At 37.2% G+C, this 26,511-nt stretch overlaps 11 protein-coding genes across 11 annotated transcripts; 6 read left to right on the top strand and 5 right to left on the bottom strand.

Moving 5' to 3' along the window:
- Positions 1–115: 115 nt before the first annotated feature.
- On the bottom strand, positions 116–1,711 carry I206_101913 (uncharacterized protein; the record flags this gene model as incomplete). Its single annotated transcript, XM_019158691.1, has 5 exons — positions 116–249; positions 332–497; positions 581–1,033; positions 1,102–1,290; positions 1,364–1,711. 5 exons carry the CDS (start codon positions 1,709–1,711, stop codon positions 116–118), a joined length of 1,290 nt encoding a protein of 429 aa, XP_019008437.1.
- A 322-nt stretch (positions 1,712–2,033) lies between these two features.
- I206_101912 (uncharacterized protein) lies at positions 2,034–3,950 on the top strand (the record flags this gene model as incomplete). The annotated part of the gene is made up of 4 exons (XM_019158692.1): positions 2,034–2,049; positions 2,108–3,036; positions 3,126–3,241; positions 3,305–3,950. The coding sequence occupies 4 exons, from the start codon at positions 2,034–2,036 to the stop codon at positions 3,948–3,950; spliced, it is 1,707 nt and encodes a 568-aa protein (XP_019008438.1).
- Positions 3,951–4,405: 455 nt separating this feature from the next.
- Positions 4,406–6,491, top strand: I206_101911 (uncharacterized protein; the record flags this gene model as incomplete). Its single annotated transcript, XM_019158693.1, has 5 exons — positions 4,406–4,760; positions 4,839–4,973; positions 5,041–5,447; positions 5,512–5,943; positions 6,003–6,491. 5 exons carry the CDS (start codon positions 4,406–4,408, stop codon positions 6,489–6,491), a joined length of 1,818 nt encoding a protein of 605 aa, XP_019008439.1.
- Positions 6,492–6,940: 449 nt separating this feature from the next.
- On the top strand, positions 6,941–10,432 carry I206_101910 (6-phosphofructokinase; the record flags this gene model as incomplete). The annotated part of the gene is made up of 9 exons (XM_019158694.1): positions 6,941–7,265; positions 7,359–7,940; positions 8,015–8,167; positions 8,231–8,300; positions 8,366–8,807; positions 8,864–8,989; positions 9,046–9,750; positions 9,809–9,939; positions 10,003–10,432. The coding sequence occupies 9 exons, from the start codon at positions 6,941–6,943 to the stop codon at positions 10,430–10,432; spliced, it is 2,964 nt and encodes a 987-aa protein (XP_019008440.1).
- Positions 10,433–10,776: 344 nt separating this feature from the next.
- I206_101909 (uncharacterized protein) lies at positions 10,777–12,523 on the bottom strand (the record flags this gene model as incomplete). The annotated part of the gene is made up of 5 exons (XM_019158695.1): positions 10,777–11,082; positions 11,182–11,599; positions 11,704–12,004; positions 12,092–12,170; positions 12,458–12,523. The coding sequence occupies 5 exons, from the start codon at positions 12,521–12,523 to the stop codon at positions 10,777–10,779; spliced, it is 1,170 nt and encodes a 389-aa protein (XP_019008441.1).
- A 679-nt stretch (positions 12,524–13,202) lies between these two features.
- On the bottom strand, positions 13,203–15,815 carry I206_101908 (uncharacterized protein; the record flags this gene model as incomplete). The annotated part of the gene is made up of 12 exons (XM_019158696.1): positions 13,203–13,257; positions 13,333–13,439; positions 13,509–13,766; positions 13,859–13,940; positions 13,996–14,017; positions 14,089–14,192; positions 14,270–14,595; positions 14,656–14,721; positions 14,781–14,858; positions 14,956–15,350; positions 15,419–15,622; positions 15,794–15,815. The coding sequence occupies 12 exons, from the start codon at positions 15,813–15,815 to the stop codon at positions 13,203–13,205; spliced, it is 1,719 nt and encodes a 572-aa protein (XP_019008442.1).
- A 1,208-nt stretch (positions 15,816–17,023) lies between these two features.
- I206_101907 (uncharacterized protein) lies at positions 17,024–18,928 on the bottom strand (the record flags this gene model as incomplete). Its single annotated transcript, XM_019158698.1, has 3 exons — positions 17,024–17,924; positions 18,022–18,222; positions 18,291–18,928. 3 exons carry the CDS (start codon positions 18,926–18,928, stop codon positions 17,024–17,026), a joined length of 1,740 nt encoding a protein of 579 aa, XP_019008444.1.
- Positions 18,929–20,074: 1,146 nt separating this feature from the next.
- On the top strand, positions 20,075–21,220 carry I206_101906 (uncharacterized protein; the record flags this gene model as incomplete). The annotated part of the gene is made up of 4 exons (XM_019158699.1): positions 20,075–20,099; positions 20,159–20,805; positions 20,874–20,975; positions 21,041–21,220. 4 exons carry the CDS (start codon positions 20,075–20,077, stop codon positions 21,218–21,220), a joined length of 954 nt encoding a protein of 317 aa, XP_019008445.1.
- An 847-nt stretch (positions 21,221–22,067) lies between these two features.
- Positions 22,068–22,649, top strand: I206_101905 (uncharacterized protein; the record flags this gene model as incomplete). Its single annotated transcript, XM_019158700.1, has 3 exons — positions 22,068–22,203; positions 22,267–22,452; positions 22,519–22,649. The coding sequence occupies 3 exons, from the start codon at positions 22,068–22,070 to the stop codon at positions 22,647–22,649; spliced, it is 453 nt and encodes a 150-aa protein (XP_019008446.1).
- A 531-nt stretch (positions 22,650–23,180) lies between these two features.
- I206_101904 (uncharacterized protein) lies at positions 23,181–24,420 on the bottom strand (the record flags this gene model as incomplete). The annotated part of the gene is made up of 3 exons (XM_019158701.1): positions 23,181–24,009; positions 24,093–24,205; positions 24,316–24,420. 3 exons carry the CDS (start codon positions 24,418–24,420, stop codon positions 23,181–23,183), a joined length of 1,047 nt encoding a protein of 348 aa, XP_019008447.1.
- Positions 24,421–24,680: 260 nt separating this feature from the next.
- On the top strand, positions 24,681–26,457 carry I206_101903 (uncharacterized protein; the record flags this gene model as incomplete). The annotated part of the gene is made up of 6 exons (XM_019158702.1): positions 24,681–24,935; positions 25,145–25,483; positions 25,632–25,756; positions 25,862–26,075; positions 26,149–26,308; positions 26,381–26,457. 6 exons carry the CDS (start codon positions 24,681–24,683, stop codon positions 26,455–26,457), a joined length of 1,170 nt encoding a protein of 389 aa, XP_019008448.1.
- Positions 26,458–26,511: the final 54 nt, after the last annotated feature.

Here is a 26,511-nt window from a genome sequence, read left to right as displayed (position 1 = left end):
AATTAGGATTTTGTACATATATATGCATTTTAGGTATTTATTATGCTGGGTATAAAGTTTTATCTGTCATACAATAACGAAGTCTTTGATATCAATGAAATTCAATAAATGTAGTTTATTTTTTAGCTCTTCCTTTGAACCATTTTTGTATTTTAGCTAGAGCATACCAAAAACTCTTTGTAAATCCAGCTGTGAATAATCCTTTTATAGATTGTCTTAAAGCAGGTTTATGTATTATATTTCGTAATTCTTTCATTGGAAGTGAGAGTTAAAGAATAGGGTTATTAGCTTTTATGATACAAAAGAGTAAATCTTGAGCTGAATTACATACCGGAAGAGATAGTAGGTATAAATTTAGGATCTTTGATTTTAGTTAATAATTCTTCTTTCTCACTTTGTTGATTCGAAACATTAGGAAAATGGGATAATACAGAATGGCGTAAGCTCAAAGGTAAAGAATTAAATAATTGAATTTGATATTCCGTTGAATTTGGTTGCTACATCACGAAAGAAAATATATTAATCGGTTTAGCTTAAAAAATAAAATACAGAGCGAAAAAAAATGTGAAATTCAATTTACATATAATAAACTTTCTCCTTCACCTTTCCATCCATTTTTAAATTTATCTTCCTTTTTATCTTTATCTTCTAAAAATCCAATACCTAATTCTTTTAAAAAAGGTTCATACATATTTCTAAAACCTTCTCTAGCTCCTAAACCTCTTACGATATTTTTGATTTTTTCAGGATTTTCACCTCCTGGAATTGACATTCTTGGATCACCAGAATAACTTAATCCTGTAATTTTTTCCCATAAATAATCTTCTTTAAATTCTTTAGGACATAATAATAATCCAAAACATAAAGCAGATTTTAAATTTTTTTTAATTGCTTGATTTAATTCATTTAATGAAGAATTAGATAAAATTAAAGGTAAAGTTGGTTTTTGTAATCTACCTGATAAATAAAATGTTTTCCATTCATTCAAATCTTGTATTAAAGATGAATTTGATATTATACCGTATTTAACTGACTTTTTGTTTCCCATTCTATTCAGCTTTTCGATTTTTTAAAAAGAATAAAAAGAAAAGAAAAACTCACAGTATTACCTATTTTAACATTTGTTACGTACCATACATTTGCACCCCAATTCTCTTGTATATGAGAAATACCTTTAGCTCCAATTAAACGAGCATGTAAAGGATAATGGGATGGATTTTGACGTAAATTGATTGTATGAAAATCTATAGGAGAAGAAGTTGATAATAACAAATCAACAAGAGAAGGTGACTATAATACCTTAGTGATATTAGCTATAGCTATAATGTTACATTAAAAATTCAATATGAATTCGGTAACTCACATCCCCTGGCTTTGTTTGAGCCTGTTTCATCACTCCACTACCGTATGCAACTGCCCAATCTATCGGTGCTTCAAAAGTATCGATAAGAGGTCTTAATTGATTATATGATGCTTGTTGATCGGACGGAAGACCTTTAGGCTTTTGAGCATCAGAGACGAGATTTCTTACATTGATACGTATGTGTACGGCTTGAGATCGGTTCCGTGATCGGAGTTGAGCATTACTTGTGATGTTGATCAGAGGAGAGAGGGTAAAAGGAAGTTTTGTCCGTGAACTACTTGAGACAAGAGCAAGTGAAGAGCTCGATCTGAGAGCCAAAGACAGGGGCTTAGAGAGCTGTAAAGCCATTCTGCCCGTCTTTGCTTTGTGCAGAAATATGAGCTTGAGATGTATAAGTGATATAATTAGTAATGTTGCTCATATAGATGGATCAACAAAGTGGAGGGAATAAGGGGGTATGTATGGTGAAATTGATCTAGGTGCCACATTCAATGTTAATGGATAATTCCCCGTATTACAGTTATAGAGAGGACAGTCGCGCCCAAGTTGATGTCGAGTATTGATAATAATTAATGACAAGATATTGATTAATTAAGATGAATATTCAAATATTTTGATCCTCACACCAATCGTCTTATCTGCTTTGTGCAGATATCATCAGTCATATAACATGTCCTTCGGCTTTGGTAAGCTCAGTTCTGCTGATAAGATTGGATAGCATCAGCTCACTAAGCTCACTTTTAGGTACATCATCCGCTGCTAAACCAGCTTTTGCCGGTTTCTCAACTTCGAATCCTCAACCTTCCACCTCTGGCACAGGGACGTCCTTATTTGGCGCAGCACCTAGTCAACCATCTACTTCTTTGTTTGGTTCTACTCAACCTCAGCAACAACAACAACAATCTGCTACAGGAGGAGGATTGTTTGGTTCAACTATAAACCAACCTTCAGGTACGGCTGGTGGATCAAGTTTATTTGGATCAACTTCTCAGCAACCTCAACAACAGCAAACTGGAGGAGGTTTATTTGGATCAACTCAGGCTCAACCTCAACAACAAGGAGGAGGATTATTTGGAAGTTCATCTACCCCAGCAGGTGGAAGTACAACGGGAGGAGGATTATTCGGTTCAACCAATACAAATCAACAACAAAATGCAACAGGAGGAAGTTCATTATTTGGTGCTTCTAAACCCGCTGGAAGTGGTTTATTCGGATCAACAACAGGAGGTAATCAAACTCAACAACCTACTAATGGAGGATCGTTATTTGGACAAAATACACAATCTGGAAATGGAGGAACAGGTTTATTCGGTTCTACAACAGGAAATCAACAACAAGGGGGAACCTCGTTATTCGGAGGAGGTGAAGGAATGTTTGGACAACAATCGCAATCTCAAACTGCTAAACCTGCCGGGAGCTTGTTTGGCGGCGGAGCTTCCAACACCACACAACCTTTACAACAATTCTCAACTTTCAATACAGGTTTAAATAATCCCTCCCAACAACAATCACAACAACAACAAAATGTATTAGGTCAATCTACCTTAATGATCAATATGAATGCTTCAACATCTGCTAATCCATTTGGAGTGAAACAAGAACCGGATATTGAGACTAGGATAAAACAGATACAAGGTGCCTGGGATGGGAATAGTCCAGATTGCCGATTTAAGGTCAGTCTATTTCCTTTTTAAAATCTTCATCCCCATTCTGACAAGATCAATAAACGGTAATACATTGCTGAACTGTTTCATCTTTATAGTACTTCTTCTACAATGTCGTGGAAGAAGGTACAACTAGCCGATATGGCAGACCAGCAGGAGCGAATGATGACGCTAAGTGGGTCAAGGCATTGAGGGATAATCCGGATCCCAACAGGTGAGCCAGCTGTCTAATTCAGAGTACCGCCAGAACTGTAGATAGCTGATACCGCATCTGCAGTATGGTTCCTGTGTTAGCTACTGGGTGGGCAGACGTCAAAAAACGAGAACAGCAACAAGAGAATTTGGCTAGTGTTCATCAACAACGAGTCAAAGAATTACAAGCAGCATTATCGCATACTCGACAAACATCACTATCAGCTTCTATCCGATTATCAAATCTTCAAGCTCAACAAACACAATTATTACATCGTTTAATACATGTTGTTTCTCAAACACCACAATATGTACCTATAATACAATCAACTGCATTCAAACAGGAAGAAGCAGATATGCAAAAACAATTAGAAAATGTAAAATCAGAATTAGAAGGTAAAGGTAAAAATTCAATAAAACCTTCCTCTTCTTCTCATGGCTTAAATCATCATAATAAAACAAGTAAAGGTAGATTATTAGGTCAAGTAAATGAATTATGGGGACAATTAGAAGAAATTCGTAGAAAAAGAAAAAATTCTAGACAAAATGATTGGTTAAATAATGGAGAAGATAATTGGTTATTAGATGAAAAAGCTTTATCTGAAGTAGCTGAAATACTCTCTACGCAACAAATGGCTTTACAAAAATTGAGTGGATTAGTACATGAAGGATTAGAAGATACGGAAGTTATAAGACAAGCTTTAGGAATGGTTTCTAATCAAGAAAGGTAAGGTGAAAATGGTCAAATCGGATCGGATTATTCGTATAGCATTTTTAGAATTTATGATTCATGTATAATGAGATGACATGCTGTTTGGATCAGAGATGATACCTCATGTCATTTGCCTGATTGCGTTTCGAGATGCTTTGAATAGACCCAAAAGATGGCAAATCGACTCTACAACAGAGAGAGAGATATTGTAATAATTAGTCACGTGAGATACCTTTATACCACGTGGCAGCAACCTGTCAGCACATATAAGTCTAAACCGTCAACATTGACTTTGACCTTAACCTTGTCTATCTTCCATAACTTCTTGTTGACTTTTGACAATATCACTTTGTATACATTGACCGCCCGATTAGATATATCTTCCGAATCCGGTTAATCAATCTCAAAATAATTAGACTGTATCTTACGCCTTCCCTTCGGATTTTCTGGAGTTGGAAGCAATCGACATTAAAGATGCCTGTTAGACCTTCATCTTATGCGTCTCATGTTCTTTCAATAATTCAATCAACAGGATATCCACCTGTACCTTCAGTAAATGAATTAGAAAATATAAGAGAAACATTGTTAGAACATGCTCATGCAATTCGAATACCTATAGCAAGTGGAAGTGGAAGTGGTATTAATAAGAAAGATGATAAGAAAAAGAGAAAAGAAAGAGGGGATGATGAAGATAGAGAAAGAGCTGCTTTAGAAGCTAATGAAAAAGCAGGTATGAGACTTGAAGCACTTGAAAGAGCTAGAGTAGAACATCAAAGATCAAAAATAGCTAGTCCTGGTAGTGTTCGAGTGAAAAGAGAAAGAACATCATGTAAGTTTAATCCTACAATGATATTGAATCCCTTTTAAAATTATTTTCAATTGAATATGGGCTGATTTCTCGTCGAAGTATCACCAGCACCTTCAAATACTTCAAGTGCATCTTTCAGACCTGGTCAATCTCATGGTACACCCATAACTTATGGTGGTCAGATTAAGAAGAAGAAAATGAAAAGAGTCGTTGACAGTGATGATGAAGCTGCTTGTAGGTTATATCAATGATTAATATATTTATTTCAAGCTTTCGCTGATTTGAGTCTCTTTGCTATAAGCATTATCTAGGGATAGATCGGTACCACATTTATCACCACCTCATCATCATGCTTATCCACATCAATCCTCGACTTCAGGCTTGAAACTTAAATTATCACAAACTCATCCACTTGCTCAAAGCAAACATTCTCGTCCACCCACAGAATCTTCACCAACTCCACCTATAACAGGACCTTCCAGTCATATTGATTTTTCATTACCTTCTATACCTGTACGACCACTCATACCTCCTAGACCAGGTGTTCAAAGACCTATGAAACCTAGACCGAAGAAGCAAAGTGAAGTTGATGAAGATTTTAGTAATGCTAAAGCACCTAGTCAAGTCGCTTTCCCAACCTTCTGGAGTGGTGTTGAGCCGTACCTTAGAGATGTGAGAGAAGATGATCTAGCTATGTTAGGATTCAAGGTCCGTATATCTCTTCAACCAGACACCGTTATTTACAATTGTTAATCACATTTTGCTTAATCAGGCCGATGCACCTGAATCATATGAAATGCCGCCTCGAGGTAGACACTATACCGAAATATGGGATGAAGAGGACGGAAATCCTCCCGGAACAACATCACGTATGGCCGTGCCAAATCTACGACAACAACAGATCTTATCACAGACTAACGGTGTACAACCTTTATCTCATTTTATACCCACAAGTGAACTTCGTGATGAAGTTTTGGTAGAAGAGCAAAAGGGTTTGGGTAGTTTGACGGAAAGAGTAGTAGCTGCTGTTGTAGGACGTTTAGGATTTGGCGAGAAGAAACCAACGATTGAGAATAGGCAAGATCTTTTAGTTCTGGAAGCTGAAATGATGGATAGAGAACCAGCTAAAGTGGATGTAGTTGATTTGGAAGAAAGGATGAAGAAGGAACTAAAAGCTGTCATGTTACTTGGCGAACATGATGAGGTGAGTTTCTCATATCTGTGGTTATAAAATTCGGCAAGCTTATATATCTGATCTTATAGTACGATCCAACCAATCGAGAGGATGATGAAATTACATCAGCACTTCGACAAAGTCAAAGATTATTAGCACAACAAACAAGTTTAAATGAAGCACGTAAATCAAGATTAACTGAAATTGCAAAACAAAGATTAGCATATAATGAATATCAATCTTTATTAGAAGGAATTGAAAAATCAATTGAAAGTGGATGGAGTAAAAGAATTAAAAAATATGGATTAACACCTAAAAAAAATTCTTCAACAGGAGGAAATTCTATAAAACCACCTATTCCTGATAATTTAAAAAAATTAGTACAAACTCGTAAACAATGGTTAGATGGAATTGGACAATTAATGAAAGAACTTCCAAGAGGTAAAGTTGTTGGATTACCTATTAAAAGTATTTATGAAGGTATAGGTGGTGAAGATGAAGAAAAAGATGAAAAATCTGTAGAAGATCAAATTGGTCTTGCTCCTGATGAGATTGAAGTAGATGAAACAGAAGCTTGATTTAATCTTTAGAGTAATATGTAATTCATATTTTGTATTGTGCATTTTAGTGTATGTCTCAATTGTGCATTGTTAAAATCATATGAGTGAAGGATGATGAATGTCTTGAGTGAGACGAAGTGAAGCATTAAGCATTACGAATCTTATCAACAAGGTAATAATAGTTATATATGAATGATGTCAGATTAGTACGAGTGCTAGTATTACCCACCTAACTGTGCCTATTTTTTAGGGTTATACCTTTTCGGGATCAAATTGATTGTTCATATCAAACGTCATAATTATTCCATTTTTTTCAATCATTTCTACCCGGCGGCATACTCTTTATCCCCCACATTTCACACGTTGATTATAATCTTAATCTTTTGATTTTCATTCTTATTTTCAATTATATTCTTGTTGTTCAAAAGACAAAAGATTGTGTACAAAGAGAGAAAAAAACAAATAATATGTTACCTCAAAAAACAATTGATTCAACTTTGAATGATACAGCTTTAAATCCAACTCACGTAAGTGAACAACAAATTGGAAATATGTCACCAATTGAAAAAGAACAAGAACAAGAACAAGAACAAAATGAAAATATTCAAACAAAAGATACAGAAGGTATTTCTGAAGGTTTATTAGATAAAGCTGAAAATATTAAAATACCTATAATTGCTGAAAAAAATAATTCAAAATCTTCTTCTTCTTCTTCTATAACAAGAAATAAAAGACAAAAGAATGTTGCTGTTTTAACTTCTGGTGGAGATTCAGCTGGTATGAACGCTGCTGGTAAGTTCAAAAAATTAACTTCTATAAATATGTTCCGAAAAATAAAACAAATTAAAAATGCTAATTTAAATTTATGTTTGAATAAATTTTCAGTTAGAGCAGTTGTTAGACAATCTATTGCAAGAGGATGTCAAGCATATATCATAAGAGAAGGATGGGAAGGTTTAGTAAGAGGAAATACATCTGAACCTACTCCTTCACCAACACCAAAACGTACTCCTTCTACATCAGTAAATCAATCACCAAATCTTCAACCACTTTCAACATCATCATCAACAACAACAACAAATAATAAAAACGTTTCTTTTTCTTCTTTACCACCTTCAAAACAAATCGAACTTGAAAAAGCAAGCAATGCTTTAAACAATACACAAACAGAATCAGAAGAAGATACTCAAGAAGATAGAGTACATTTCACTGATCCATCAGGAGTAGCTCCTTTATCAAATGCACCTTTAAGTTTTGGTTTTGGTGAATTACTTAAAGATGGAGCTGGAGAAGGTGATATCGAAGAAATGGCTGCACATGGTCTTCAAGGTTTAGTAATTGCTGATGAAGAAGATGAACAAGGTAGAAGTTTGAAAGGAAGATATATCGTTAGAGTAGGTTGGGATGATGTTAGAGGTTGGTTAGGTGAAGGAGGTACTCTCATTGGAAGTTCTAGATGTCCATCTTGTGAGTGACAACTTTTCCATGTGATTGGTTTTATCTCCAGAACAATGCTGAGGAAATCATTAATTGCACATTAGTCCGAGAACGAGAAGGTAGACTCAAAGCTGCTCATAATCTGATCAAGTACGGTATCGACTGCTTAGCGGTTTGTGGTGGAGATGGATCTTTGACTGGTGCCGATAAGTTGAGGGGAGAATGGCCAAGTCTTATGGATGAGCTCTTAGCTACTGGTAAGCTAGTTATGATGCCCCAGTCATCATACTAAGCCAGCTGACACGATCTTGTACTTATAGAAAAAATCGATGCTGAGCAGAGAGAAACCTTCAGACACCTCAACATTGTTGGTTTAGTCGGTTCTATCGAGTGAGTAAACCTACTGCAGTCTCGGAAGCTTGAAATTATCGTCAAGCTGATGAATGATCTCTTAGTAACGACATGTCAATGACCGATCTCACAATTGGTGCTCCCACCGCTTTACACAGAATTTGCGAATCTATCGACTCCATCGCTTCCACTGCTTCCTCTCACTCTAGAGCTTTCGTAATTGAAGTTATGGGAAGACATTGTGGTTGGTTAGCTTTATTGGCCGGTGTAGCGATGGGAGCAGACTTCATTTTCATCCCTGAATCACCTCCTTCAACTGATGATTGGGAGGGCGAAATGTGTAACTTGCTTCAATCTCACCGAAAAGTCGGTAAGAGGAAGTCTATCGTCATTGTAGCCGAAGGTGCCTTGGATAGAAATCTCAAACCTATCAAACCTGATTACGTTAAGGATATTCTTGTCGATCGATTGGGTCTTGATACCAGAGTTACCACTCTGGGTCACACCCAACGAGGAGGAAGACCTTGTGCTTTCGATAGAATCTTGGTAAGTCAGCTTGCCACATTGTCATTCAGAAATTTCAGCTGATGTTGGTCATACAGCCTACCCTTCAAGGTGTCCAAGCCGTCCAAGCTCTTCTTGAAGCTACTCCTGAAACACCTTCCTACATGATCGGTATTCAAGAGAACAAGATCACTAAAGTACCTCTTCTAGAAGCTGTTGCTCAAGTAAGTGGTTAAGGGTTGACAGGTACATCGGATTGGAGCTGATTACTTGTTGTCAGACTCAAGCGGTTGCAGAAGCTATCGAGAACCAAGACTTTGCTAAAGCCATGACTTACCGGGATTCAGAATTCCGAGAGATGCTCCAAGCTTTCCAAATAAGTTCTTCTCTCGCAGTTGACGAAGAAGCGCCCAAAGAAAAGCGACTTCGAGTTGGTATCATCCATGTGGGAGCTCCTGCCGGTGGCATGAACGCTGCTACACGACAAGCCGTTCGATTTTGTCACAACAGAGGTCATACTCCAGTTGCGATCTACAATGGTTTCGAGGGACTATTAGACGACAATGTTTCTGAATTATCTTGGTTGAGAGTGGACACCTGGACTACTCGAGGTGGTTCGGAATTAGGTACCAATAGAACATTGCCCAATGTGGACTTGGGTAATGTAGCTGCTGGATTCCAAAGACATGCTTTAGATGCTCTATTGGTCATTGGTGGATTCGAAGCTTTCAACTCGGTTTTGATTCTTGAACAAAACCGATCGAATTACCCAAGTTTCCAAATTCCAATGGTTCATCTACCCGCAACAATTTCAAACAATGTTCCCATGACTGATTTCTCTCTTGGAAGTGATACTTCCCTCAATGCCCTTGTGGATGCTTGTGATGCTATTAGACAATCTGCTTCAGCTAGTAGAAACCGAGTATTCGTTGTAGAGACTCAAGGTGGTATGAGTGGATATCTCGCTACGATGGGTGCTTTGGCTGTAAGTTGGCTTAGTCTATATACCCAAATGACAATGCTAATATTACTTGCGGGCATAGGTCGGTGCTGTACTTGTTTACACTCCGGAAGATGGAATTTCCCTCAAGCTCTTACAAGAAGATGTAGAGTTCTTGACCAAGAGATACTCGTTAGACGCTAAGGGTAAGAGTGAAGGTAGATTGGTGATCAAGTGAGTGTAATTCGGATGTCACCTTAAATGTCATCTGCTAATCATGTTATTTTCTTGCCACAGATCCGAGAAATCTTCTAACATCTACACCACTGAAGTACTCACCAAAATCTTCAAAGAAGAAGGTAAAGAGTTATTTGACGCTAGATCAGCTTCATTAGGTCACACATTACAAGGAGGAACACCTTCACCTATGGATAGAACAAGAGCAGCAAGATTGAGTTTAAGATGTATGCAATTCTTAGAAAAACACGCTATACCTAATGCTCAATCTTCTCATCGTGGATCTAAAGGTGTACATACCAAAAGAACTTATTCAACTGAAACTGCTACAATGATTGCTATTAGAGGATCATCAATTGTTTATGCTACAATGGAAGAAGTACTTAAACATACTGATATGAAACTTAGAAGAGGTAAAGATGAATGGTGGTCTGATGTTAAGAAATTAGCTGAGATTATGGGTGGTAGACAAGGTTTGATTTCTTCTTAGGGAGAATTTCATCTTGAGGAGGAATCGTTTTGAGTGCAATAGGCATGTAAGGTGAGATGGAAAGAAGATATTCGGTATGATTAATTGTGAAGTAAATCAATAATAAAGACGATATAATAAATCGTAAATTAATCATGAAAATTCAAAATGAAACGCAATGCATAGATGTAATGAATTACCTTTTTGCCTTTTTTTCTCCGGATATAATATATGATGCATGACACAAGGTATAATATAAATAATGAAAAGGCAGAAAGAATACAAAAACAAGAATTTACATTGATTTTCGTTTTTGTTTTTGTTTTTGTTTTTTTTGTGTTGTTTTTGTTTTTCAGAAAAAGGAATTACTTTCCTATTAAAGATAAATTTCCAACCATAGGTTTAATAACAGTTTTACCATTATCATCTTTACCTCTTCTTAAATCATTAAATGCTTGTTCAGCATTTTCTAAAGAATAATAATGTGATGCCATTGCACCAACATTACCTAATTTACCTGATGCTAATAATGATAAAGCATCTGGATAAGTATTCGCATATCTAAAAACTCCAATTAAATCTACTTCAGAAAGTAAAGAAGGTCCGCATGGTAATGAAAGTACTTTTGTACCCATTCCTACGTATAATACTTTTGATCCAATAGCAGCGGCCTTTTTTTTAAAAAATAAAAAAAGAAAGAAAAAAATTAGCGATAAATTCCCTTTTTTTGATATTTAAAAGAAAAAAAGAAAAAAAAAACAACTACTAACCATAGGAGCTAATTGCATACAAGTTTCAACACCTGTACATTCAAAAACAGCATCAAAACCATCTTCTAAACCTTCAATTTCTTGAATTACATTTGATTCTTTTAATAATTTCCAATTTTGTTCAGCAATTTCTAAAGATTCTAATCCACTAACTCTTGGTCCTTTTGGTAAACAAAATATACCTGTTGACCAATTTTGTGATTTTGAAAAATCTAATTTACCTTGTTCAATATCAATTGCAATAACTGTTGTTGAACCTGATGCTCTTGCTAATGCACATGCTAATAATCCTACTGCACCTGTACCAATTATTAAAACTTTTGAACCAGGTTGTAAATTTGCTCTTCTCCATGCGTGTAAAACAACTGATAAAGGTTCAGCTAATGCTGCAAGTGATAAATCTAATCCTTCTGGAAGCCTTTTTTTTTAAAAAAGAAAAAAAACAAAAATTAGTATTTTCGTTTACTTTTCTTTTTTATCTTTTTTAATTTTGAAAGAAAAAAAAAAACAAAAAAAACTCACTTATAAACTAATTCAGCAGGCCAAGTCATAAATTCCCTTAAAGTACCATCTAAATGTGGAAAAGTTTTAGCAGAACTTGCGAATTTCATATTTTTACATAAATTATATCTTCCTTTTCTACAATTTTTACATGATTTACATGAAACTCCAACTTCCATTGCAACTTTATCACCAATTTTTAAACCAAAACTTTTATCAACATTTGATCCAATTGATGTAATAATTCCACCTGCTTCATGTCCTAATACAAGTGGTTCACGTATTTTAAAAATTCCATTTGCACCGTGTAAATAATAATGTACTAAATCGATATTTTTGTATTTAGCTTTTTTCTTTGATTCATTGAGATTTGTAAGATATATATATATGAGGTTTCATAATTACTTACAATCTGATCCACATAATCCAGTTACTGCAACTTGAATTTGAACTTCACCATCTTTAGGTTGAGGAATTTCTCGAGTTTCCTAAAATATGAAAATATTGATTAATCAGCATTCAAGCTTTGACTTGTATATTTTCCTTGACAACTCGATCTTAATGATTGAAATCATATAAATCAATTTCATACAAAGGTATTATCATTCCCCATCACATTCAATCTTCGAATTTCGGCACTTTCTAACTATCTTTATTCATTTTCAAACCTCTTACATCATACTGCAACTACTACCACTCAATCACAGCACCCTTCCTCCTCAAATCTCCCAATCACTTCAATTTCAATTCAAATTTAAAGAAGACACAAACTTACAGTTCTTAAATCAACACCTCCATGACATACAACAGCAGTTTGACTAGTTTTACCTTCTACAGACATTTTGTAATTGATTCGTTTGTAAGAAAAACTTTAATACAGTGATTGATCAGATATATTTTAAACAAGATGCTTTAAGATGATATAATTGGGAAAGAAGATAAATTTAACTAAAGAGATAACAAATATACTCATATCCTTATCCTTATTCATTCTCATATATCGACCGACGTTGATATACGAACAATTCAACAAATCAAGATCCCAAAAAGAAAGATCCGGTCCGGTAAATCCGATTATTCAATTATCGGATATTCATTCCGGTAGATCCCGGTCTTCACCTCATATATCCGCTTTATACCTGATACTAGTATATGACATCAATGAACGTTGACAGAGATTGTTATCACATACATTAAACAAACATATTGGTTATCTTCGCTTTATCGATAAGATGAGTACCTCGCTTAATGGAAAGAGTCATACCTCAATTAGCTTGCTCCGTCAAAGAATATATGAAAGCAAAACAAATACATGATCGAAATTTTACATGCTGTATCGACAAACAATTCTACTGATATATAGACAAGTCATTGATATTATTTCATCGAATATTGGAGCAATCGGTAGCAAGACATCGTATAGAGATCACGTAGTATCATGTCTCATTTGACGGCATATGGACATATCATAACACTGCCTCACGCTCGTAATCTACCCAGAATCGCATATCCATGTTGACCTAGTATCGACCTACGGACTCGCCTAGAGGTGATACACTCCACGAGAATCCCTCGCTGCGATTCAAATCGTCATCAGCTTCTTTCTTGTAATGTATCACAGGCTGAAGGCTTCTAGCGTGCAACACTCACAATTGCTGTTGTACAGTCTGGGAAAGATGTGAATCATCAACAACGGAATCCAGTGGTACTTCTGATGTAAATTCTTCATCAAAGTTAGAAGTATCAATTGCGCTTGCCTAAACGCAGGATGCAACAACTCGTCAGCTTGGCGCTAATCTAGGCCTCCATAAAGACATTAGACTCACGACAGCAGGTTTGAAAGGTGGTTGAATTTGTTTAGCCCACAATTTACTAAACTTGATATGTTTGGAGAAGAATGGATGATCTTTGATCTCTTGAGCGCCATTCACACCCAATCTTCGAGCTGGGTCTCGATTTAACAATTGAGTCAACAGTGATCGAGCTTCTGAACCCATCGAATCTGGGAATCTTAGCGGGTCGGAGAGGATCTTTCGATACATCTCGTTGGTGTTTTCGTCGTAAAATGGTGGGAGACCGGTAAGCTACGATACCGTATAACAAGTTTAGCATATATGAATGAAAAGCCTTAAAAGCAAGCAGCACAATACCAGGCTAAACCACAAGATCCACTTACCATTTCATACAGCAGCACACCGAGAGTCCACCAATCTACACATTTGGTATATCCATGACCTGAAAGCAATTCTGGCGCCAGACTATGAATGTCGTTCAATCAGCTTATTCTTCAATGAGGAAGGTCACGAAGCTTACTATTCAGGTGTACCACAGAAGGCTGCGAAATTTAACAATGATTGTCAGCTATCGGCAACAGGATTTTCAGACTGACAACAGAAAGTAGCTGACTGTTCGTAGTATCGGACGCAGACATATTGAGTTTACATAACCCGAAATCACATAGTGCTATATTTCCAGAGTAATCCAGTAAGATGTTTTCAGGCTTTAAATCACTGTAAACCAACAGAGGGCATTAGATTTCGCTCGGCAGTCTTTGTTAACGCTCAGATGAGGAAGTAATAGGGCTGACCGGTAGATGACATTGAACCCATGTAAATGCTCCAGAGCCAATAGCAATTCAGCAGCGTAGAATCTCGATCTAGTCTCGTTGAATTTCCCTTCACGTTGCAAATGATGGAAAAGTTCTCCTCCGTTGACGAAAGCCAATACTAAATACAGTTTTTCGGTCGATTGGAATGAGAATTTCAGTGGTACGATGAACGGACAATTGACTTGTGCCAATACTGTTCTTTCCGCTAATGTATGCGTTACTTCAGATCTTGATACGATATGAGCTTTTCTAATTGTCTTCAAAGCGTAAATCCGCAATGTATCTCTTTTTCGAACTTGCATGACCTATTCATCATATTAACAAATCAGTGTTTGGATTCCATGTCTAAAGAGCGCTTCGCATACCTTTCCAAAAGATCCTTTTCCTATGACCTTCAGTAATTCGAAGCTGTCGATTGTTAATGGTTGACCCTGTTCAGATTTCCCATAAGCTCCTATCTGTCAGGGACGAAGTCTAGGAGCTCGCTCACCTGTGCAGGTTTAAAGGAAACTTGAACATGGAATGCACCACTTCCACCAGATACATTGATCCATTCGTCTGTCGTTTTCTACAAATAGGCATAGTTAGCCATCAGCATTCCCCTTCGATGTGAGTATTTGTTGTGATTGTGGAATGACAATAAAGGCAGGTCTGATTGTACTCACATTTGCATCCAAATCAGGTGTAAATCTAATTCCACCTAAACATAAATCACTATTACCCATATCATCACCTTCTTCACCATTTCCATTATTTTTAGGTTCTTGACCTTCCAAATGTGGTTGAGTTGTTCTTAAATAAGCAGTTACTGATAATTCTGAAATACGACTAACATCAAAAGTAGCTGAATACATCCAAACAGGTGAAGATAAATCACCACCAAGAGCATCAACTAAAACTTCATTCTTATCAAATTCTAAAACAACATAAGGTAACCACCAAACTTGTTTTCTTTGTAAACTATCACGAGCATTTGATCCACCTCTTAAATGTGAATTGACTCTAGGTGAAGATAATGTTGGTGATTGTAATGCTGCTTGAACAGGTGCTGGGACAGGAACTATATTACGATATTCAATTGACTCGTTAGCTTAGATAAGGTTGTGTTTTGAATAAATGCTGACTTACCTCCTTGTGGTAGGTTCAAACCTTTGGCAGCCGTTACTCTAATCTTGAGCATACCTGACTTAGCCACAGGTGGTCTAGCGACTTCATCAGGATGGGGATTACCTGGTGTCGGTGTTGTTGAACGAGATATATCTGAAGGTGTAATTGTTGATGAGGTATTTGAATGATGATGCTTGGTTCCAAGGAAGCCCGAGTCTTTTATCTCTATCAATTTATTTACAATGTCATCAGCATTAATATTGTGAGGCCATGACGTCCATTTGTCAAATAAGACAAGTAGCCCCAGGTTTCTAAGCTATCTAATCGCAATACCAATTCACGCGACTCCCGCGCCTTGTGTACATTCTCTAATCATGGATATAGCATATAACTCACTTTTTCCAATCCTCCAAGACATCTTGTTCCGTACTAGAAGCTAAAATACAAGTGAATATAGCTGGCCTTCGGCTTTGGAGGAGTTACGTCGATTCGACAATCTATTGAAAGTCCAAGTGCTATCCTAATTGAATTCGAGCTATTCCGCTGCGCGTTGATAATGGAAAGAGGAGTAAGTGCTGTCGGGCGAGTTCTTATTTCGATGATTCTTTTCAATATCTGTCTGAATAACGTGATATGCTGCTCTAATTCTCTTGTCGTTCGGTGATGAAATGCTTAAGAAAGGATTTGAATAGCTATCAATATTTTATATGAATATAAATGAATTGCTTGGTAACCATAAACGATATATGACCATCATAGCGGCAACTAATCAATTCTCCATCAATTAAAATGGGGTAATAGTTAAATTAAAGTGAGTAACTTGAATACATTTCACTTCACCTCCACTTATCAAGATCGTCCTTTTACTCTTATACTTCATCTTAACAAATAGATCGATATATATTACTTATGATTCATTTATGCATCATCTAATCAACTTTGTATCACAATGCCAGCTAGGGCAACTTTCAAAGATAAAACACCACTTAAGACTTTAGCAAAAGCTTCAAAATCATGTTCAAGTCAAGTGAGTCGACTTCCCCTTCTCAACAATTTTCGATTAATATTTTGTTGTAAAATGTAAATCAGAAATACAGCTTTTATAAATTACTTGATTTGAGCGAACCTAATTCCCATAGAATCCCATTGTATATGTACAGAAATACTGATAGTTCATTCTTTATTTCTTATAGTCCTTAGCATACGGTAAATGTATAGGTAAATCATATCAGGAAGTATCTAAATCAATGTGTGAAGAGGAATTTAGAGCTTTCAAAGATTGTGTACAAGTTAGCTACTTTTCAGTCCTTCTGATCATTTGAAAAGATTATAGCTGATTAATATTTTTTCTGGCTCGTAGAAAGCATTCGGAAGGAAGTGGTAGAATTTTTATCATCGTCACGGATTTCATTATGAATGCGATTCAAATCAGCATAATCTCATCAACTCATCATCGTCATTATTATGTTTCGAACCCTTTCTGTCACCATTTCCATGTTGTATATTAATCATAATCATAGAAATATATGCAATGACTCATTCTAGATGATGCAAAAAGTAATACCGAAAATCTATATAATGCAATTATGAAATATCTATCTGTTCTTGCTTGACTTTGAAATACATTCAAGGATCATCATCCTTATTTTCCCATAAAGTATTTGATCCTGATGAAATTCCATTTGATCTACCAAATCTAGCCATTTCACTCATTTTAACATTTTCCCATTCAATTCTAATAAATACCCACATCCATCTTCTAATTAATTCTAAAGCTTCCATCATGAAAACACCACTTTCAATTTCACTTATAGTATGTAAATGACTACTTAATTTTAATGACCAAGTAAATCTTAATACTAAATCTATTACTGTAAACAAATGATATACAATTGGATCAGGTAAAAGTAAAATTGGTCTTAATCCAAAAGCAAAAATTGATTTTTTTGAAGATCCTAAAATTGGTGATCTAGTTGTTGTTTCAGGTGAAGAATTAGTAGACGAGGAAGAGAATGTTGGACCTGGTGTAGGACAAGGTGATCTTTGATGATTTATTGTATGTGGTTTTGACCATAATTTCTTTAATCGATCAAATAAACCATCTCCTCCTCCTGAAATCCTTCTTCTATTTCCTCCACCTAATCCAGGAGAACCAAGTAAACCTAAAGCAACTTCTTTTCTACCTCCTTTTGGACCAAGCCAAGTATCAACTTCGCATAAAGCTAATCCCCAATCCATTTCAACGTCCCAGTAAAAGCTAAACATTGAATTGACACAAACAGCTAATAACCATAATCTGAATAATCTATGTTCTCCAAACCACCTATCGTGCAATTCACCTAATTCTTGTACGCTCACTCCTTTCTGTGTGGCAACCTCAACTAATACTGTCTTTTGAGCTGCTGATAGGAGTATGACAGGGAAAGCGGAAAAGTATTTTAGGGCATTGGCAAGTGGCCGAGGGGATGTCCAGGAGGATTGGTAGTATTCTAAAAGGCATTGACGGAAACGTAGCAGATATGGGAGACTACATTTGGGATTATAAGTTAGTATCTTCTTTCGAACAAACATATTCCTGCTTCTTCAGGAGATACCTTGTCGCAGATTAAATCAAGAAAACCCACCTGACCATGCCAAGGGTGACCCATCCAGCCCAACCAGCTCGTCCAACTCTACCATGAGTAATCTCGCCCAACCAGATTTGACAAGCTGATATCCACATATCTCCCAGGACTTTTGCGAATGAAGTCAGGATATCTGCCAAAATGACATCGCAGAAGAAGATTGGCGAATTGAAAGAGGGTAAGAAAATACGTTTGATAGCTCTGAAGTTGTTCAGATAACAATGAGCTCCGCTCGACCAAAACAGATTTCATCGAAGATATAGACGTACCTTCTTAAACCCGCTCTTTCTCTTTCACCGATACCTCTCCAGGGTATTAAAATACCCGCGATAATTCCTACCCAAAGGAAACCAGGTATAATTCTCCATTTTTCCATATCTTCTTCTATTCCATTACTTAATAATCTAAATATAAACCAACCACTACCACACCATGCAGTGTAAAGTAAACATAGTTTATAAACTGGACCATGTAATTTATTAGAAAGTGGTCGAATTATTCTTGTTGATGTATTTGGTCTTATAGGTGTATCAGGTTCAATCGAAATATCATCATCTAATGAAATAGTTTCACCAATACGATGTTTTGGTATTAATAATGTTGAAGTTGGAGTTGATAATTCTATTGTACCTGCTTCTCCTTCTTCAACTATTTCCGAAGTATTTAATGATTCTTCAGAATCAAATTCAGGATCATCTCTTAAATCTAATATCCAACTTATGTCTAAACCTAAAGAAGATAATATATGAAGGTTTATTGCCCATAATAATTGTGCTAAACCAATTAAGAATAATACTCTGAATGGTAATGGGAAAGAAGAAGAAAATCCAGGTAATTCAAGATGTTTATGAGGTGAATTTTGTGTATTGTCAGGATTGAATGGTGAAGGGGGAGAATCGATATCCATCTTGTGGATCCCACTTTATAGGGACGATGTTGAGTGATACCAATGTGAGGGCGATTCGAGATTATATCGCTTGTTTGGCTATGAGTTTCGAGTAATCATTGAAAGACTTGAGCTGGACCTTTTGCTCGTCTCGCCACCTTTCGTGTATCTTTTGAGAAGCTTTGAGATGATATGTAATACTAAATTCGAATGAGAAAAGCAACAAGAGTGATTTCAGGTACGTGCATTATCCATAATTTTGGATTGTTTAGTTAGCGCGTCGTATGAGTGAGTATGTAACCATTTTACCTCGTGGTTTTGTGTTGACTTTGTAATTAGGCTGTGTTAAGGGTTAACGTAAGATCAGTGGCACCTGTCAGATCTTCGCAAAATATTCGCAGCCACGAAAGAAGATTTATGATTTATAGCGTGATTGTCATGTGAAGCAGAAAAATATTCTGCAGAGGTTTTGATCGCAGTATTTCTTGATTTTTTCAGAGTGAGTCTTTTGAGATTATGCTGATCCGCTCGGACGTCCGTTCTTCATTGCAAATTGATTCTATGTTTCCCTGAAAATGATGAGACCACACCTTTCGAGCTAAAATGGATGAGACACGCCTGTCAGGAGCTTTATAAGTTTGATTATTGTCCTTTGAAAGGCGAATAAGAGGGGATTTCTTTCTTGATGGGGTACCTTGTCGCTTTGACCTCTTTGCGACCGAAACAAATGAAATGTATTCGGATCATTCGGTTTTTTGATATATCGGACATCTTTAGCACAACGATCAAGGGTTCACCTGCACTAACAGCCTTGTGTGTATTACAAAACGGACGTATAAATATAGTGATCACTATTTTATTACCAAGTTCTTTGATTTGATTTCCCAAACAAACAAAATCAAACAACCTCTTCAATTCAACATACAATTCAACAATATGGTTATCCCCTCATCACCTCCTGAACCCAGCGCATTTCCCATTATATGGGAGATCTCTCAATGTAGAAATTATCTGGACAGTCACCAAATCTCACTTGTTCAGGGGGGTCTCATCATACTTCCGCTAGACTTATCCCAACTTCAAGTCTGGTGCGAAATTTGTGTGAAATTGGAGGGGCAACCCCACATCAATCTCCAAAGCAAGCTAGCTATTTATGAGTTCCGAAAGATGCTTGTAGGAAGATCGTTCCCAAGTGAGTTCCCGTTGATCTCCGCGATGAACCAACACGTCTTTAATGTTCGATCTCGTCAGCTCAAAATTCCAATTCCGAGAGCCAAACCATCGAAGCTGCCGTCAAGGCTCAAGTGAAGCAAGTAACAGATGGAATGCTTGAAGAATTCATGCATTTGAAGAACAAGCTCAACGATCTCGAGAAGAAGTATGAACATTCTCAGCAGATCAACATTTCCAACATTGATAATTTGCAAACGGAACTTGAATTTCTCACCACCTCTAATTTTCATCTCTCGGACAGGAACAATTCGGACTCACCCAATGATGACCCCGATCGATCTGAATCTCCCGACGTCAATCACCAACTCAACGCCTTATCGAGTAAAGTCAAGAGCATACAAGCTTTGTGCGAAAGATTCGATGCCAAACTCGACCGCCTCGACGCGAAAGTAGATCGAAATGACATCAGGTCATTGAACCTTGAGAATGAAGTTGTCAACCACGAAGTCAACGTTAACAACTCGGCTCATATGGTGAACGACTTAAAGGCTCAAGTACAGGAGCTCGAACAAAAGACTGAAGATATCGCTAAGAAGGTGAAAGTTCTTGAAGACAATCAAATGTTAACCAACGACCTGCCAAGTGATCAAAAGCAAAACATCCGTGATGAAGTCAAAGTGATTCGTGAAAGATTGGAATATGCTATTGAGCAAAGCCACGTTAGAGTCAGTCGGCTTGATACCTGTTCTGCGTCGGACGCATGCGTGAAGCTAATGAAAGCTTCTGGCTTTAGGAGGCGAATCGTGTTCTTCGAGCCCTTGGTAAATGGGCTCACCCTGTTCCAACCCTTAATGGCCGACGATCTCCCGAAGGTATCAAGGCTTTCGCTAAAGGTGTAAGTGCTCACACGCTAAGGTTTTTTCAAATCATGAGACTACTGATCTCCGAGAGTCGATATAGATCTGGGCTTTGAACCTTCCCCGAATGACTAAATTCCTTTCCAAAGAAGAGGTTGATAAATGGCTTACAGCTTACGAAATCAAAGATTACGAATTCATGCAACATCTCAATGATGGAGAGAAGAAGGCTTTCCTTGACCACTTTATTGGTGGAAATACAGCCATCGATTACTTCTGTTGATCAAGAGATCATAAATTATTAACTTGACTTTTTAGAGATGATCGCTTTCTTAGATATTTCGTATCTTTGCCCAACATATGTATGTATATTAACCTCTGGCCTTTTTGTGCTATCAATGAGATCGACCATAATGAGTACCTTAATTTTGTACATATAGACAGAGGGTTTTAAAATTGTTCTCGAAATTCACTGAGCAAAGGTCTAGCCATCAACACCCGGATCTTAACCATCTTTGATCGCCGGAAAGTATAGAAGCTAGCATGCATGAGTAGTAAGTACGTCAATATTAGGAGAGAAATACATTAGATTTCGCCTCTTCAATTCTCGCCCAAGCCCATTGCCAGATCTGATGGTAGTCATGGTCAATACTCTTTTCGCTCGTAATTTGATTGAGTCCCCTGAATCGCATGAGTCGCTATTTCTTTTAGTCCATCACCAAAACATCGAGATTTTGCAGCTATGATATTTGGTTGGAAACTTTCGCTTCTGATTCATGCGCCTGAGATTGATTGTGTATCATGTTCAATAAACGCTAGCACAATATCAAACCCATCAGATTCAGATCTATTGCCCACAGGGAATCGCAAAGGATCATCACTTAAAAATTAGTGATATATGAATAGTCGATATTCTGTTTTCTTACAAGATCTCTCACCCCAGGTATTTATAATTTTATTTCGAACTCTTTGTAATGAACGATTCGATTCATCCCATCTCATCTCATTATGACATATATTGCTCTCCCGCAGCGCATCCCAGTCTCTTATGGAGTATATGAACAGATAGATACATGGGGCTTCTTCGGCAGTATCACCAGGACTTCTGGGGATCATAAATCTTGCTACCAATGTCTTCTGAAGCGACGAACGAATGGCGCTTACTCTGCGATCAAGCTCTTTCAGGGGGTTGGAATGGGGTTTCTAGTCCGGAACATAAGGAAATTCAGGAATTTAAACAACTCATCCTCAAAGGTTTTGCGGCTTGTGAGTACTGCATAGACTGACTGTCGACCATGTCTTCTGACCACATTGAGTATATCTTTCTAGCCTTACCCAACCAAAGCAACATCGAAGCCGATATTCTGAAAGAGATCATTCCTAAGCTCCAGTCACTTACGAATTTAGTCCACACCCTTCAGATCGACAATCGAACTCTCTCGAGAGACGTCAGACAACTTGAGGATTCCTTTAAAAATATGAGAGCAGGATCTGGTCAAGTCAATGCTCAATCTGGTAAGTTACTGCATATCTTGACGGTTTGGCAGACTCGATGTATGACTTAAAACTGTTATTATACAGCCAAAAGTTTCGATCAAGCTATCGAAGCTCTTACTTCTCATGCGCGAACAAGTGCCTCACAATTATCAACATTCTCCGAGACTTTAACTAAGCTTCAAAAGGACATGCGAGAGCTGGAGCTGAAGAATTAATACAGAATTAGAATACAGTACAAAGTCACGAATAGGAGCTTCGCAATGTTATCTATCATACATATTATATCTGTTCATACCATTTACGCTGATCATACCATATGCAAACATACACGATTCGTAGCAACAGTAAATTCAATTGAAGATGACATACCAAAGAACCTATGGAAAGCACGTATCACTTCTTTTCCCTTTTGACATGATTACACAGACACGTCGAAGCGAACGAATAATCATTGTCACTCGTCTATTCAGCAATTGTAACCTTTGCATGTTGGTATGGCCCATAAATTAGGTAGAACCGATTCGTTACCGACAAACTATAAGTAGCTCGTGCACATGAATACGTTTTATGTATATATACAAGCGTTGTCGAAAGACGATAAAGTCGGCCCTCGAATTGGATTAATGCAAGATGATGTCGAATACGAGTCAAGAAGCAATTTCATGGATGCATATTGCAATTTGCAGGAATGATCAAATCGTCGAATGAGCGTACCCAGCAGTTCCATAAGGATAAGCAGATGTATTTTACCTTCTCGAACTCCAACTTTCTCTCCTATCTCTATTTACCGGACTTCTACTCCTTCCATTCCTTCTTGATTCCCCATCTCTATCTCTATGATCTCGTTCATAATCGGGTGATCTTCTTGAGTTACCTCTTCCACCTCCGCCTCCGCCTCCACCTCTTATACCTATACTTGCAGGTCCTAACGGAGGACCACCTCTCCAATTTCCACCCCCAATATGATCACCACCATTTCTATCTCTATCTATTCTTCCTCCTCTATTTATACCTCCACCTCTAATTGATAAACCACCTCTACCTCTATTTCCAAATTCTTGAGGTGGAAGAGGTTGACCTCTATGCCAATGTTCTTCTTCTCCTTTAGGTATACCACTTATATTTGATTTATCATCCCATCCAAAAGATCTAATTCCATTTGATCCAATAGGAACAGTACTTGGTCCAGAAGAAATTTTAGATGAAGAAGGAATTTTAGGTTCAGGTATATATAAAGAAACACTTAATAAATCACCTGTTATAAATCCATATTCATTTAATGTTTTTTCATCAATTTTCTTTTTTCCTAATCCATTATGATTATCTTGAATTTCATCTAAATCAATATCCATTTTATTTTGTTTTTCTTCTTCTTCTTTACCACCACCACTTTTCAAAGAGGAATTAAATAAATCTCTACCTGTGAAAGAAGTTAAATCTTTTGATCTATATAAACCACGTGCAGAAGCATCAACATATATATGTCGGAATGAATATCTTGCTAATGGTGATCGATAAGGTGGAGGAAATGCTGATATTAATGAACGAATAATTGAAGAGGGTGTAGATGTTTTCCTAAAATTCATTTCCGAAGTATTAGCTTTCTCTAGTATAATTGTGAATACATCATTCATTGGGAAGTCAAATTAGAGGCTCACCATCCGTAAACTTGGAATTCATCTCGATGAGGTATATTACCTTGATCAAATTCGACCAATGGGACATGTTTACCTTTTGATACGAATATACGAATGAGAAAAGGTGAGAGTGACTACATTTGATTTCATCAGCATGTATCATATGAAATATTCCTCAGAGGAAACTCCAGATACTCATTAGACAAGCGATTGATGAGTGAAAGGAATTGTCAAAACGACTTACCTCTTCTTCGGGCGTACCATCCTTTTCTCGTCTGACGGGCGACCTACTCTTCGAACGAGTAAATGACCTACTCCTACTTCTCCTTGGCGATGGTGATCTAGGCATCTTATTGCGCTTTTGCTGGTTTCCAGTAACTACCCGAAAGTCATGTTCAAATAACAATATATACAAAGAGATGCATTCCTCAAAGTGACGATAGGTGATTGTTAAGTGGAAGGAATAAATACATTACATGTTTACTGGATTCTTTAGTTACCTCTTCATTTCGAGATTCCTTCATCTCTTTGAGATAACCTAAATTGTTAATTGGAGTTTTATTTGAAACAAATACTCATAGCTTGAGAATTATATAACATCTTTGAACAATGTCTGAAGATAGAAAATCGAGATGGGACGATCCATCTTCTTCAACACCACCAAACGCTGCAGCAGATGCATCAGATGCTGCTGCTAGAGCAGCTGCTATAGCTGCTAAAATTGCAGCTTCCCTTAGACCTGGTGCTCAAGGTAATGAATTAGTAAAGCAAGAAAAGAAAGATGAAGGTGATTTCGTTAAAGATATAGAAGTTAATGATCTTAGAAATAGATATGTATTGACTAAAGGAAGTACGCAGAAGCAGGTGAGTTGGTTATTCCGTGTATGACCTCGTGATTTGCTTGAGACGAATTTCCAGTCTTTTGTATTACAAAGATGGAACCTGTCGATATCGAGTTGAAATGGGAATTGGACTTTTTCTGAGCTGGGAAGTTCGTTGAACTGGAGATTGTTGAGGTAGAGATCGTGGTTCAATTGATCTGGTGCTAATGGAATTTAACCTCAACGTCTTAGATCGAAGAAGAAACTGGTGCATCGGTGGTAACTAAAGGTGTATGGGTACCTGATAGAACAAAAATGCCTGTCGGAGAATCACCATTATATTTACATATAGTTGCAACAAGTCAATCTATATTAGATGCTGCAGTTTCAAAAGTACAAGAATTAATTGATCAAGAATTAGGACCTTTATTAGATCAACGTACAATTGTTGCTAGAAATCGTGCATTAGGTTTACCTCCTCCTGAAAATGCTCCAACTGGTGGTAGACAAAAATGGCCAGAGGAAAAATTGTATATCTCTTTGGAAAGTTTAAGGAATTTTAATGTTAGAGCAAAGACTGTTGGACCAGGTGTGAGTTACTCTTTCATCCTAGAATTCTTAAGCGGATCTTCTAAAAATCGCTTCAGAAGTAGCGATGTCTCGCTTTGATATGCTACTATCATCGGGACGCTCGGAAGACATTTGATAACAAAGCTGATTATTCATTTAACACGTATAGGGTATGTTCGTAAAGTATATTCAAGCGGAAACAGGAGCAAGAGTACAGATAAAAGGGCAAGGATCGGGATTTATGGAGAATGATACTGGACGAGAATCGGATGATCCAATGCACATTAACATAGCGTGAGTTGCGAGATTGACTTGGAACCATTGCCCAAGGATTCTCATTCCCTCAATACATCGTTTATTCAGTTGTCAGGTTGCCGTGCTGAAATTTCATCTGCTTAGCGCACCAACCCAAGATCAAATTGATCGAGCCAAAGTACTATGCAACGATCTTCTCGAGGTTTTACGTCAAGAATGGTCAAAAGCTCGAGACGCAATGGCTGCTCAACAACAACAACATCATGGTCAAGGAGGAGTATATCAACAAGGTTATGGTTCTTATGCTGCCCCTCAAGGTCAACAAGGTGGACAAGATGCTTATGCTGCTTATTACGCTGTACGTTGCGATCTTTTTCTCGTATCAATTCCCCATTGAGAAAATCAGCTGAATATGTGACGTATCATAATAGCAACAAAATGGTCAAAATGGTACACCAACATCTGCGCCTTCTGCTACCCCCGCTGCTGGCGGTGCTGCAGGTGGAGCTACACCTGCCGAAGGTACTGATGCTTGGGCACAATATGCTGCTTATTGGGCTGCGTACGGATATGATGTCAATGATCCTCAATGTAAGTTTGATCAGCCTTCCTTACACAATCAGCTGTGTGAGCTCAAGCTGAAGTCGATTTTTCTACGTACAGTCCAAGCTTGGCAAGCTTCACAATATGGTCAACAGGGTCAAGCACCACAAGCTGGAGCGGCAACTCCTGCTCCATAGTGCGGTCAAGCTGAGAAGTGTATATGTATAATTTATTATGATTATGCATGTTAT

This window comes from Kwoniella pini, chromosome 2 (genome assembly GCF_000512605.2).
Source record: "Kwoniella pini CBS 10737 chromosome 2, complete sequence".
Classification (NCBI taxonomy): Eukaryota; Fungi; Basidiomycota; class Tremellomycetes; order Tremellales; family Cryptococcaceae; genus Kwoniella; species Kwoniella pini.
The sequence above is the reverse complement of the archived record's forward strand: the minus strand, read 5'-3'. Positions and strand labels throughout refer to the sequence as shown.